This window comes from Falco punctatus (assembly GCF_963210335.1).
Source record: "Falco punctatus genome assembly, chromosome: 3".
Lineage (NCBI taxonomy): Eukaryota > Metazoa > Chordata > Aves > Falconiformes > Falconidae > Falco > Falco punctatus.
Window position 1 is genome coordinate 93,571,990 of NC_137582.1, and position 13,624 is coordinate 93,585,613.

Genomic DNA, 13,624 nt, shown 5'->3' on the forward strand with positions numbered 1-13,624 from the left:
CGATCTAAGGATGATAAAGGTAAGTGGTGTATAGCGTTATGCAGCATTTCTCAAAGTCTATCTGAAACTTTGGACACAAATTGCCAAGGATGTGGCTTTATTTTAATACTATTTTTGGTTTCTCAGTGATGTGTCCACCCTTGCTGCAGTTCTTGTAATCTTCAAATCTTTCATTTCGCAGTTACCTTGTAGGCTTTTATGTTTTGCAACTTCACTTTTATATTTTTTTTTCTTGGTAAACAGGTGAACATTTTAACAGCAATTTTTCATGTTGTGAACTTAAGCTCTTGAATTTTTATCTTGTTTGTTTATTGCAGCTGGTGCTCAGGATAAAATTGGCTGGGCATTTGGCTTGGGTTTGGAGAGGCTGGCCATGGTCCTGTACAATATCCCTGACATTCGACTGTTCTGGAGTGAAGATGAACGCTTCTTGAAACAGTTTATTGTGCCTCACATTTGGCAAAAAATAAAATTCCAGGTAAAATAATATATATTATAATGGTTTTCTGTCAGTAAGAAGTATATGTAGCCCCAGAGAATATCACATAATTAAAATTTTGTTCTATTAACAGATTAGCTTTTAAAGCACAGCTTTATAGCTATCATATGTCATGGTTTAACCCCAGCTGGCAACCAAGCATCATACAGCCACTCATTCACTTTCCCCGCAGTGGGAGGGGGGAGAGGATCAGAAGATAAAAAGTTAGAAAACTCGTGGGTTGAGATAAAAACAGTTTAATAGGCAAAGCAAAAGTTGCGTGCACAAGCAAAGCAAAACAAGGAGTTCACTCATCACTGCCCATGGGCAGGCGGGTGTTCAGCCATCCCCAGGGAAGCCGGGCTCCACCACGCGTGATGGGTACTACATCACTCCAAACATCCCCTCCCTTCCTTCTTCCCCCAGTTTATATACTCAGCATGATGCCATATGGTATGGAATATTTCTTTGGTCGGTTTGGGTCAGCTGTCCTGGCTGTGTCCCCTCCCAATTTCTTGTGCCCCTCCAGCCCTCTCACTGAAAAGTCCTTGACTTAGTATAAATGTTACGCAGCAACAACCAAACCCATTGGTGTGCTACCGACATTGTTCTCACACCACATCCAAAACACAGCACTGCACCAGCTTACTAAAAAGAAAATTAACTCTATCCTAGCTGAAAATGGGACACATGATTCTCTGATATACTGCAATAAAATCCAGCTTTAGATGATAACATCTTTTTCAACCAGGTAAAACAGTGAGTTGCTGCTGATACCCAGTGATATAGTAAGTATATATTTAACTCTTAAATTTATCCAGAATAGGGGTTAATTTAACCTGTGTCTGATTTGGGTATGTTCTTGAATTGTGTCCATAATTCTGTTTCATTATAAAAATGTGCTTGATACTGAACATTCAAATATAACACATTCCCAATAGTTTTCCATTGTTTTCACTTTACAGTCATTGGAGTCAACGTGAGTTGCATCGTTAAACTTTGGCAAAATTCTTTGTGAACGTGCCTTGCCACCTTCAGTATGTCAACTCTTTCTTCCAGGTGATAGTGGGGGGAGAGTGCAGGCTCAGTTTGTATGTGTTTTGCAGCTCCTCTGCTGAGGTGATTTTTGTAGTTAGCAACCTTGGGTTACTTTTTGTAGTTACAAAGTAATCCAGCATAACTGGATTGAGTGGAAATGCTACTGCCATAATACTCTGCAGCATGAGCACGGGAAGGTCCAAGTCAGGAGGTATCACTGGTCTTTGGGGGACTTGAGCTGACATAGCTGTGTAGATGCTTGAAAAACTCTGAAGTGCCAAAGCAGCAAAACACTTTTCGCTGCTGCCTTTTACCATTTTACTTGCTTTGTTTGCAAACAGCTTGATTGTGTTTATAAAGAAATGAAAAATGTAAAAGAGGAAAACAATGATAGATGATGATATTTGATATCGATGACAATTGTTCATATATTAGATGGTATTTGTGTAGTCTCCACATGAAATCAGTAGCAGCATCCATTTTTTAATTCATGGCAATTCTGGCACATCTCTGGTAAAGTCAAAAAGTCAAAATAGTGTTTGGATAGGTTCAGGGATAGGGTGGGTTTTCTTGGTTAGTTTTTTTTCTTTTGTTCTGGTTTCATTCTTTGTTTGGAGGTTTTTTGCTGCTAGTGGCATTGGGGTATTCAGATTATCATTACCACCTACAGAAAGACAGATTTTTGTCACTGTTCATGAAAGTGGGCCTGCCTGTAGGTTTCCCTGATCTCCTACAGAATGTCTGTTATTCTTTTCAATAAGGAGTTCTCAAGTCTCCTTCTTTTCAGCCCATACCTTTCGGATTGGCTTTGCTCTTGAGGAGCACAGATTGTGGCCGTTTTATAGATTGCAGTCTGATCTCTGATGGAACTAAGATGAGATTTCTTACTTGCTTTGAAATTGTGGGTCCACATCTCAAACTAATATTAGCAGCAGATTGGTTTTTGTAGGAAAAGCCCAGATTGTGAGAATGATATGGTCTGATGTTGAAGGTGAGCCTAAGAGAGGGATGGGTGTTCTTCTCTGAGTTGCTTATCATTTTCATGTTTAGCTTCAAATAAAGTCAGGTGTAGTGAACCAATCTGAAGGCGACAGAGGCATAGTTTACTGTGGATAGACTCAGAGGAAAGCACATGGTTTCTAGAAAACTAAAAGTGACGGAAATATTTTTTCTTTTTTTAGTTGGTGCTGTTTGGTAAACCTCAGCTAAGCAGGAGTCACTGGGAGCACATGGTTTTGCACTGTTTTGCTGGGTAACTGTGTCATCAATAGGAGAGTAGTGACAATGTCTTGGTAGTTCTTTTAAGCATTTCTTCTTGCTGAGCAGCTTTGGTTTCAGCTGGTGTTGGTTCAGCTTGGAACAAGGAGAAAAGCTCTACAACCCAGAAATGATGTTGTAGAGTCATGAAGTTGAAGCTTGCTGGCCGATGTACATTTTGAAGTAATAACGTGAATCAGGAGGTATGATACAATAGATGGGGGGCTTCAAGGAAGCTGACACTGTGCTCTAACTTAGACCAAAGGAAAAGACTGGAGTAATATCACCAGGCCATTGACAGACCATTCTTGCATTAACGTGTTGGCCCTTGTATCCTAACAAACAGGCCAATGAAAAGTATACAGACTGGGAGAATGAGGGGTGTGGGAGAGGGGTAGCAGAAGCGGAAAGCTGGCTTGTTTGCAGTCTTTCTTTCTTCCAAAGAAAGGATATAGCCAATGCTTCAGAAACAGATTTTTGCTCTGGTATCAAGCATTTCTTAGGGACCTTTTATCTTTTTCTTTTTTCTCTTTTTCCTTTTAACACATACATACACACACCCACTGGATATCCCACCTTCAGTTTTGGTAAAATAATTCTCCCTAACTCTTAGTTCATATTTTTCAACTCTGTCTCTGAATATAAGAGACTAGAGGCAAGCTTGGTTTTTTGTTTGATAGGAAGTCTGTGTCCACCTTTCATCTGATATCTGACATAGAGCTTTTTCAAGGTCAGTTCTGTACAGACTTCTACTACATACTAGCATTGGTTATTGACCAATTGACCAAAAAGGTTAATGACCCTTTGAGTGAGAATACCATGAATTAATCTTTGGTGCTACCATAAGGTCTTGGGTGATTGGAGCTAATAAGACAATTTGCCTTTCTTTCCTTTCTGTTATTTTTAACGTGTGCTGTAAAACCAAGTTGGCAGACCTTCTCCACCTGTCTTACTTTCTAAAGAGTCATAATTAATCACATGGTTAATTCATATCATATTTGAAAGAAAACTTTTAGCCTGTCCTCCAGTGTTGATGTTGCAAGAAATCTCAATGGATATTTAAAAAATGTCAGATTTTCTGCATGCAAGGCCATGCAGTACTTTTCAGCCTGACTGAACTGAAGCAAGACAGACCAGGTATTCTGAGAGCCTTTCATTACACACATTGAGTCCTTCAGCCTCAGAAGTCCTGGGTAAATGTCCATTCTTTATGTGCCTAACTGAGACAGACCTCTCAGCTTTTGGATACTCCTGCCATCATTTTGTATAATCTGAATATTATACGCTAACATAAATATTTTTCTTTCTGTTCATTAAAATGTTCTTCAAATGCATGAAGTCCACCCTCCATAGCAGTAAACTTCAATAATAGCTGGGCTAAATATACTCTTGTTCAAAAATGGAATTTGATTGGAGCATTTTTGGGGGATTTAAAGTATATGTTTTGTGCCTTTTAACAGCCTGAACATGTCAGACTTTTCCCTCTGTCATCAGTTGCTCAGTGTATGTGTGCAGGCTTCAGCAGGTCAAAAAGCTGCTGGGAAAAGCTGACAGTGCTTGTACCGTTGTGGCCACTCAGCACAGTGGTGTTAGAGTGCTGCTCCCCACAGATCAAATTACTGCATTGGTTTGGATTACCAAACTATAATTTGACACAAGCCACAGCAGTGTAGGGGATCAGAGGCTGGTAACTTGCCTTCAATCACTTGTGTAGGCATTCTGCTCAGCCTGAAACGAAAGGCTGAGGACGGGCATGGCAGGAGGGACTAAGCACCTGCAAGGAGTAATGGAACAAAACAAATGGCTTGGATCTGATTTAGCACACTGTGTTACATGTGTGTTTGTCAGGGCTCTGAGCATAGGTGCATGTAATCACTTTCAGGTTCATGCTGAGCCAGCATTCTTAAAAAAAAGAGATGTGTCCATGGGCTGAAAACTCTCAAGAAAAGGTACAAAAATGAAATGACATTTAGGGAAGGAAGGCACTCATGGTTCAAATGAAGTGCAGTGTGCCCAGAGGTGTTGATTAAAATGAATGGGCTCTGGTGGCAGGACAGTTCCTGGAACCTCCATCATTTCCCTGCCACGGCGAGCAAGCAGCGTGTCATGTCAATTGACTGCTGGTGCATTCTCTCCTTATGAATTCACTTTCATTTGATGTTGCTGGCGGTTGTGGCTTCTGTAGTTTAAATAATTATTTATTTCAATTGCATATGAGCCTTGTGGCTGGAACTGAGGTCGAGCAGAAGCATGTTTATGCTGTTCAAAGGGAAGCACACTGGTGCAGAGGGAATCTGGATCAGATTCCTCGTGAACTGCAGACTCCCTTTGTGAGATTATGGGGGTTGCTTTCTTCTTTTCCTCATTTCTGCAATATCTGTAATATTCTGCAGTATCTGCAGTAAGCCTAGCACCACCTACTTTTTACCACTCCCTTCCATCATCTCCGGGTGCTGCTCCTTCTGATGGTGCCAGGATAGCCAAAGCTCCTAGAGCAGCTCTGCTGGGAGACCTGAGGGACTAGTAGTAACCTTTGGCAGTGAAGTGAGGGGAGTTGACAAGCAGCTTGAATTGGCACTGTTCACCTCGGGCACAGATGCAGCCAGAATGGCATATGTGGCCCTAAGCTAGGAGACTGCCTCTGCTTTGGAAAGTGAGGAGTCAATGTTAGCGGACATGAGAAAAAGCGTATCTTCAGAAAGATGTAATTGTGTGGAAAGAAGCGATTCGTTATATGGGAAAGGAAATCAAAGTCATCTCATCTTTCTCCTGTGCAATATAGCAAAGGCTGGGCCTCACTCACCCCGATTTGCTTTTGCTTAGCGTGCCGTAGGAATTAAGCCCCTATTGCAATGGCAGAGGATTTATCCGTAGCCCAGTTTGCACTGTTTGCTACGTATGTGAGCCCTCTTGCTCACAGTTACACAGTACAACTTTTTTACCTTGCTGTGTATTTTTGGGGTTTCTGAGACAGTCATCATCCCTGTGCATCTTTCCTCTGCACATACCTCATTGCTGGGAGTTGCTGGGAGACATATAGCTTGTTCTGAAGCCTTAGAAGATGCTGAAAATAAAATTCACTGCTATCTCCAAGGGGAAACTTTTGCAAATTAAAACGTCTTAGTCTATATCCTTTATTCCATGCTTGAGAAGGAGAGCGTCAAAATTATAAGCCAGCCATTTCAACCAGTTTGATCTTATTACATTCACTGCACAGGGTGGGTCTGTCTGATCCATCATTAGTATGCTACTCCATATAATTTATATTTATCTTCTTAGTCTGTGATTAGCTTTATTTTCCGATAAAAAAGTAAATAGATTCACCGGCTGCTACATTTTCAGATATTTTTCATCCAGATTAGGTAACTCCATGCTTAAATGGTTATTCATTTATTATGTTTACTTTCTAATAGTGCATCTATTAAAGGCAAATACGCAACATTAGTATGTAAATTTAACTTGGATGTCTGAACAAATGAGGTACAGCCTCAACTGTGATTTATTGTCTAATTACTTTTACTGTAATTGAAGATATATAGTGTGTGTGTATGCTTGTGGAAGTACAACAGAGAATAGATGATGGCGTAGCATAAACATTTTATTGGCATGACTTTGGGAAGGTTGAATTTCTTATGAGTGACTTACGTAGATCATCTTAAGTGAATATCCATAAAACCTTTACAATGCTGTACATCATCTCAGGTTTGTCTGTATACTCTGCAGAACATTGTGAAACTCCCTTTTTTAGTATTGGATAGCCATGAAAAGATGGAAAAATATCTTCTTTGCAGAGATGCTGCACTAAGCTGCACATTTGGATTAGAAATCACTTGGTCATCAAGTCTTCTCTTATCAGGATGTTATATCTCATATTGTTTGTAGACAGTGCTGGTGCTGAAGCTGTAGGAACCTGCATCCTCTAGCCCCAGTCAGGCAAGTACTGAAGGACATGCTGAGCTTTAAACGTGCAGGCAGTCCCATTTAAAACAATGAGATGAGTCCTGTGCTCACTCAAACATAACCTGAATGCCTAAATAGTTTCAGGTCAGAGATCTCCATACTACCAGGGATCCAGATAGAGTGATCACCAACTTGAAGGACTGAAGCAGAAGAAACTTTCAAAATGGCCGTTATGAGCAATGAGAGTTTAACCTGATAAACCACAAACTTCATTTGCAAAATCTTTGATCCAAGCCAGTTTTACTGATCAACACTTGGGTAAAGAAAGTCAACAAACAAGCATCTGGAGAGTAAACAGGGCTTGGATTCCCATTCTCAATCAAAGACAATTGGCTTAAAACAAAGGAAGGCAAGAAGAAAATAGGGGCTCAGAAATGAGGAGATTGGATACAAGAAAAAACAAACCACTGAGAGGAGACCAAGTAAGAGAAAAAAGCTGTATTTTGGGCATTGGGGACAATATGAAAAAGTCTGCGGGCAAACAGAAAGTTTAAACAAAATGAGCGGGGGCAGGGGAAGAGGAAAAAGGCACAGGAAAGGAGAGTAGTTTTAAGTCAAAAAACTGTTGAGACTGGTGCAAAAGTCTTTTTCTAAATCAATCAAAAGTCTTCTCAGACTTTGTACTGTACATATCTACTCTTGGTCTCTTTTTGGAAAATCAAGAAGTATGAGTGACCACAAAAATTATGACCACAAACTATCAAAGCCATTCTGTACTTTAATGTATTATCCCCAGTCTCAGTGTAGGGGTGAGGGGTGGTGTTGAAAGCAAGGAATGTGTTGTCTGAGAGTAATGACTGAAACATTTATAGCAGCTCTCCAAAACTCAAAAACAGAAGAGATGAAAACTTGTATATCCAATGCTATTCTGCCCTAACTTGATTTTGTGGACTTTTTAAGTCCAGGTCTGAAAAACAAGCAGCTTACATACCAGTGAACCACAAACGAGTAATATGGTGGATTTTCCATCATACGTTATAGTAAACAGATGCTCAGACATGCATGGCATTTCACTGGAGCACAACCGGACCTATGCGCTAAGCATTTCAATGTAATGATTTTTCCAAACACGTTCAGTGTTTTCTCTGGCTGTTCTTAGCTTTTATTTCCCCAAGTAAAACCTAATTGAGGATTTTTTTCCGCGGCTACCGTTCTATAACCTGTCCATCTCTTGTTGAAAAGCAAGGTTGTATCTCACCCTGTACAGAAGTGCAGATATGGGAGGGTATTGGCGAATGTTACCTGTATTAGTTCAGTGTGCTAGAAACAGCAATATGGGAACCAAAACCTGCCTTACCTTCCCCCCACAGCCTGGCTTTCATTCATCTTCATAGTGTTAGGATCTAAGGCTAATTCAGGTTGGAAGGGACCTCAGGAGATGTCTAGGCCCACCTCCTGCTCCGAGTAGGGTCATCTCTGAAGTCAGGCCAGGTTGCTCAGAACATTATCCAGCTGCATCTTGAAAACCTCCAAAGATGGAAACTGCACAAGCTTTTTGGGCAACCTATTCTACTGCTTGACTGTCCTCATGTTTTTTCTTATATCCATTCTGAAATTCTCTTGTTTTGACTTACATCCATTGCCTCTCATCCTCCCACCATGCATAGGAGTGAAAACCCTGCATCTATCTTGTTGATGACCTCTTTATATGTACTTGTAGATTGCTTTTAGGCTCCCCGGAAGTTGTTTTTTCTGTAGGCTGAACAAACCCAGTTCCCTCGGCCGTTCCTCACAGGGCAAGTGTTTCAGACCCCTGATCTTCTTGGTGGCCCATTGCCGAAATTGCTCCAGTTTGTTAATGTCTTTCCTGTGCTGGGGGAGGTGGCTGAAACTGGATGCAGCATGCTGGATGCGGTGTAAGAAGCACTGGGTAAAGAGGGATAATCACTCCCCTTGATCTCCTGGCTGTGCTCTTTTTGCTGCCAGGGTGCACTCATGCCCAATCGCTTCCCACCTGGAGCCCCCCGGTCCTTCTCAGCAGAGCCGCGTTCTTCTCTTTGCATGTTTTCTTGTTACACCTTCTGTGGCTCATCATGGAGATGTTGCTTTTCTTCACTGTCAAGGCTCTTCATAGCCTGTTCTCACCAGCAGTTCTTAGTCCTTATGCAGAAACTGGTGCCTGCATCAAACTGCACAGTGATTTCAGCATTTCTTCCTACTTGTGAAATCCCCATTTTTCATGGTTTAACTCCAGCCAGAAACTAAGTACTATGCAGCCACTCACTCACTCCACCTCCATCTCCCCAGAGGGATGGGGAGGTGAATCGGAAAGGAATGTAAAACTCAAGGGTTGAGATAAGAACAATTTAATAATTAAATAAGAGGAAAAAACCCACAAAGCAATAATTCAATAATAACAACAATTGTAACAAGGAGGATGGAGAAGGGGAGAGGAATAAAATCTGAAGGGAAGGGAGCAAAAACAAGTGATGTGCAATATCACAGTTAGAAATACAGTTGTTCACCACCCACTGACTGACCAATATCCAGCCAGTCCCTGAGTAGCAACTGGGAGATCCCAGCCAACTCCCTCCAGTTTATATACTGAGCATGGTGTTCTATCGTATGGAATATCCCTTTGGCCAATTCAGGTCAGCTGTCCTGGCTCTGCTCCCTCCCATGTTCTTGTGCCCCTCCAACCTCCTCACTGGCTAGACTTAAGAAACTGAAAAGCCCTTGACTTAGTATAAAGATTACCTAGCAACAACTAAAAACATCTGTTACCAAAATTATTCTCGCACCAAATCCAAAACACAGCATTGTACCAGCTACTAAGAAGAAAATCAACTCTATCCCAGCTGAAACCATGTCAGCATTTTCAGTTTTCTCTGATACTGCTTCTCACACTGGGGAGGTGCTCTCTCTGATACCCGCTTCCCTGTTCTCTTTCAAGCCTCACCTTCATCAGCTCTCGATTTTTTGTGATGCCTACACAACAGCTGGCAGTACCTGTCTGAGGTGGTGAAGAGCTGAAAGACCTGTCTGTCATTTTTGTGAGTTTCATTCCATGGTTCCAGTAGACTTTACCTCCAGCCTTCACCTGCTTGTTGTCATTTGTCCTACAGTTGGTATCAGCTTTTAGGGGCAGGAACCATCACTGAACTCCACATTTTGATTCTCGATCTGTGGAACACTTAGTGTGCCAGAACCCAGGCCCATGACTAAGGCTGCACTGAGATGATATTACTGAAACTCTTGGTAAAAATAACCACGGATGGGGGATGTGATTTCCAGCAATCCAGCTGCCTCCCTTTGAACTAATACCAATGATACAGGTTTTCACTCATACCCTGTTTCCATCCCTCCACCCACCCAGTCTTACTAATAGCCTCCAGTTGAACCTGGACAAATCAGCAATAGTTTAATTCCTTTCTGCTTGTACTTGGGAAAAAGTCAATAGCCCTTTGTGCTTAGATTAGTTAGTGATATTTATCTTACATAATGTCTCCATCTGTTGTCTGCTGGAGCACCAAAGGACGAAGCAAATCCATGTCATCCATCTAGCAGCCACCTTGATAATAGTCAGATGTACAGAGGAGGCTATGATACTCATTAGCAAAACTATAGCTCTTTTCCTCCCCTTCACCTGTGTTCCTTGAAAATACTTAAATTCTAGGTTGTTTTCACAGTTCTAGAATATTTGAAAACACTGATGTTCACCTCCATTAAGTTGTCACGTGCCAATAGCAGATTTGGTCTTGCTGGTGGTGACTTGTAGTAAAATAGCTGGTTTGAGCTCTTCTTTCTGGACATTAAGAGATTTCTGCTTTGTACACAACTGTCCCGGTGGAATTTGTTTAGAGTGGGTGGAGTGTGTGTTTCTATGTATATGTATGTACAAAGAACAAACTATTGCATCCTTACTTTCAGTTTTCTATGCTAGCACACAGTTAAATCCCTAATAGAGTTTTTATGACATGGCAGATAATTCTAAAACCTGGATGATTTGCTCAAGTTCTTATCTATGTGGGAAGTCCAGGGCTTTACTAACAAACCTAGAGAGTGCCACGAGGGCTTTTGGAAGCTTGCAATGTAAAATACCAGTGTTTCCACCTGGAAGATGTCATCTCTTTTGATTTCAGGTCAGTCACAGACAGCAGTTGAAACTTCTCTCTGTTTGAAGGATTTTGGTGGTTTTGTGACTGCTCTGTACCACTTATTCCCAGAGCCTTGGTTGTCACCAGCATCAGGATGAGAAGTTAAGTTTTCTTCTTTCCCATGTACCCATGTACTGTTTTGCTCTGCTGTTCCAGTTGTACTGCAGCAGCTACTTTTGTGGCTACGCTGTGAGGTGGATCAGGGACCCTTTTTTCTCTGCAGTTCCTTAAAGCTATTGTCAGTTCCCTGATCTACTTCTCAGTGTTGCCCCATGCCCTCAGCAGAACCGAGGAGACAGCACTTCTCTTTTTGGAGGCAGGATAAACTCAGAAGTGACTGAGGAAGGATGGGAGGAAAAAACCTGAAAGGTGGCTTTGCCGCTGGATCGTGTGTCACAGCACTGTGGCCCGCATGCATAAACAGCACAAGGGAAAGGTTATGGATCGGTGAGGGAAGTGAGCAGCCTGGGTGGAAAGAGGAGCCTTTGCTAGCTGGGAGTCTTCTACCTTTTCCTTCCATGTATCTTGGCCAACCAGAACCTCAGTCCTGGGGGAAAAAAGGAAGAAGCCCCAAAGTAACTGAAAGAAAATTCAGTGACTAGAGAAGAAAGGACAGAGTAACTTGAAGACATACAGCTGTTCTTGTTGAAAGTTTTTTGTGACTTTGATTCCATTAGTGGCATCTCAAGCAAAACACAACTGTGGAATGCTTGCGAGATCCAAAGGCCACTGAGCCTGTAGATGTGTCCTGTGGATTTCAGATTGGGCTCTCCGTATCTTCCCAAACAGGTGTTTGCCATTGTCCTTCCATGCAATTAAGGTAAAAATATTTTCACATAAAAAAAAGGAATGTTACCTGTTCAAAAACAAATGAAAGGGTCAAGATAACTTTTTTTTTTTTTTTAAGTGTCTCTCTGTAGTCTTAAAAGTTGGAATGAAATAACAGAAACCCAGCCTCTCACGAATCTTCAGGAGTGATAATATTCACAGCACATCCCACAAAAGGCTTTGGTACAAGCGAAAGAAAAAACAGTAGTGCCTCAAGACTGTCCATCTCAGGTGTGGCTGAATTTTGAGCATGTTACTGGTTTAAAGGATGACAGGTGAATACGTAGAGAATGCGGTACCCCCAGCAGGTTTATCATCAATACAAGTGAAAGAGATTCCTAACAACTGGAAACAGGGACGTCCTTCCAATTTGTTTTTAAACAAAAAGGAGCAAGTGTAGCCTTGACTGAATTTTGAGCTCACCCCAACATGATGAAAATAAAGAAGGAATTTCCAGTCAGGAATGCTGCTGCAATATACAGTTATATTTAAGTAGAATAATTTTGCTGCTAGTGTCTTTTTTTTTGTAGGCAAAAGTCAATGCAACCTAGTCAAAGTACACCAGATACCATTTAAATGATTACTTAGCAAAAACTGCAATAAGCTTCAAAAAGCATGTGTTACTGTGCTTTCCTCTGATCTCTAAACCTCATATACGGGTTGAGGCTCTTTAAAACAAATAGCTCACAAATGAGTAATTCTGCTGCTGAATATATCAACCAATCTTTATTGCATCCCAAATGATGAAGTATAATGGTTATACAAAGCGTTTAAATAAGCCATGGAGCAATTTCCAGCGGTGATATATATGCTGAAACCACATTAAATTAATATTAGGTGAAGGAGTAAAACTGGAAATCTAAAACAACAATAGATTTTGTATTGGTTATGTGAAGCCACAAGAACCAGCTGCTGGTGGTTTCAGCAGGAATCCACAGATGTGGAGAGCTCTGTCTTACTGTCTCTACAAAAGTATGTAGCTAGTAAGGAGGGTAACCCTTACACTTTTGCCAATATTTTTTTCCAATATCGGTTCAATTACAGTGTGGTGAATAGAATTCTGGCTGGGAGGGGATAGCACAGTAACTATCCTGACTTTAGTCTTTGGCCCTGACCTGAGAAGTAACTCAAATTTTACTACTCAATGATTGTGGTTTCCATGCAGTTTACAGTTGTAGTTGTCTTGTGCCTCCTGCCTCAGTATGTCTTCTCCAACACTGTTCTAGGGTGGAAAGTTCATCAGGACAGGGGCTGTCTTTTTGTGCTCCATCTACCTAGTGGGACCCTGGTTTCTGACTGGCAGTCCTAGGTAATTATCACAGTCTGAATAGCTGCATGCCTACAGCAGAGTTAAATGCATCTTTGTGAGTGTACATTATGCATTTTATGTAAGAATAAACTCCTGTTTCAAATGTGCCTAAGCAACTTGCTATGCAAGTGTGTGTCTTTGGAGATACAGGTATGTGTCAGTATGTATACGCAACCACAGCAATATAAAGGGTGTGGGGGGTGGGGAGAGATCTTGAAACCAATAGGAAATATGCTCTAATTCTTTTTAACCAGTTTTGGATAAAAGGATGGGGTTTATCATAAGTGAATTTACTTGATAGCTGTTTTAACATTTGTACCTATGTTTTACACACAAAAGATACATCTTGCAAAGTGTTTTTGGTAAAGTAGTCCCTAAAAATCATACCTAAACTCCTACAGTCATCATTTGCACCATGATTAGCCATTGCAGCTCAGCTGTAGAGTGTCCCTAGGAAATGAGGGCTGGGGAGAACAGTCTGAGTACATGTGTGCATATGTGTGAACATGAGCACCTTTTGAAGTACGTGGTGTTAATAAAAAACCCTGATTTGCAGCTACCCCTTCTCTGATCAGAATATGAATTAGGCTACAGAGAATAGCTGAACAGCAGAAGGCACAGTTGGGAAGAACCATCTTATTCTTATCATACCCATCC

General features: G+C 41.3%; 1 protein-coding gene across 7 annotated transcripts in view; it reads left to right on the top strand.

Annotated features, from left to right (window-relative positions):
* The window catches only part of FARS2 (phenylalanyl-tRNA synthetase 2, mitochondrial), a 249,520-nt gene that overhangs the window by 145,634 nt on the left and 90,262 nt on the right, over positions 1-13,624 (top strand). For all 7 annotated transcript variants that reach the window (XM_080379973.1, XM_080379969.1, XM_080379975.1 and 4 more), the window contains one exon: positions 318-478. In XM_080379973.1, coding sequence (XP_080236099.1) covers positions 318-478 — 161 coding nt within the window. The remainder of the gene's footprint in view (positions 1-317; positions 479-13,624) is intronic.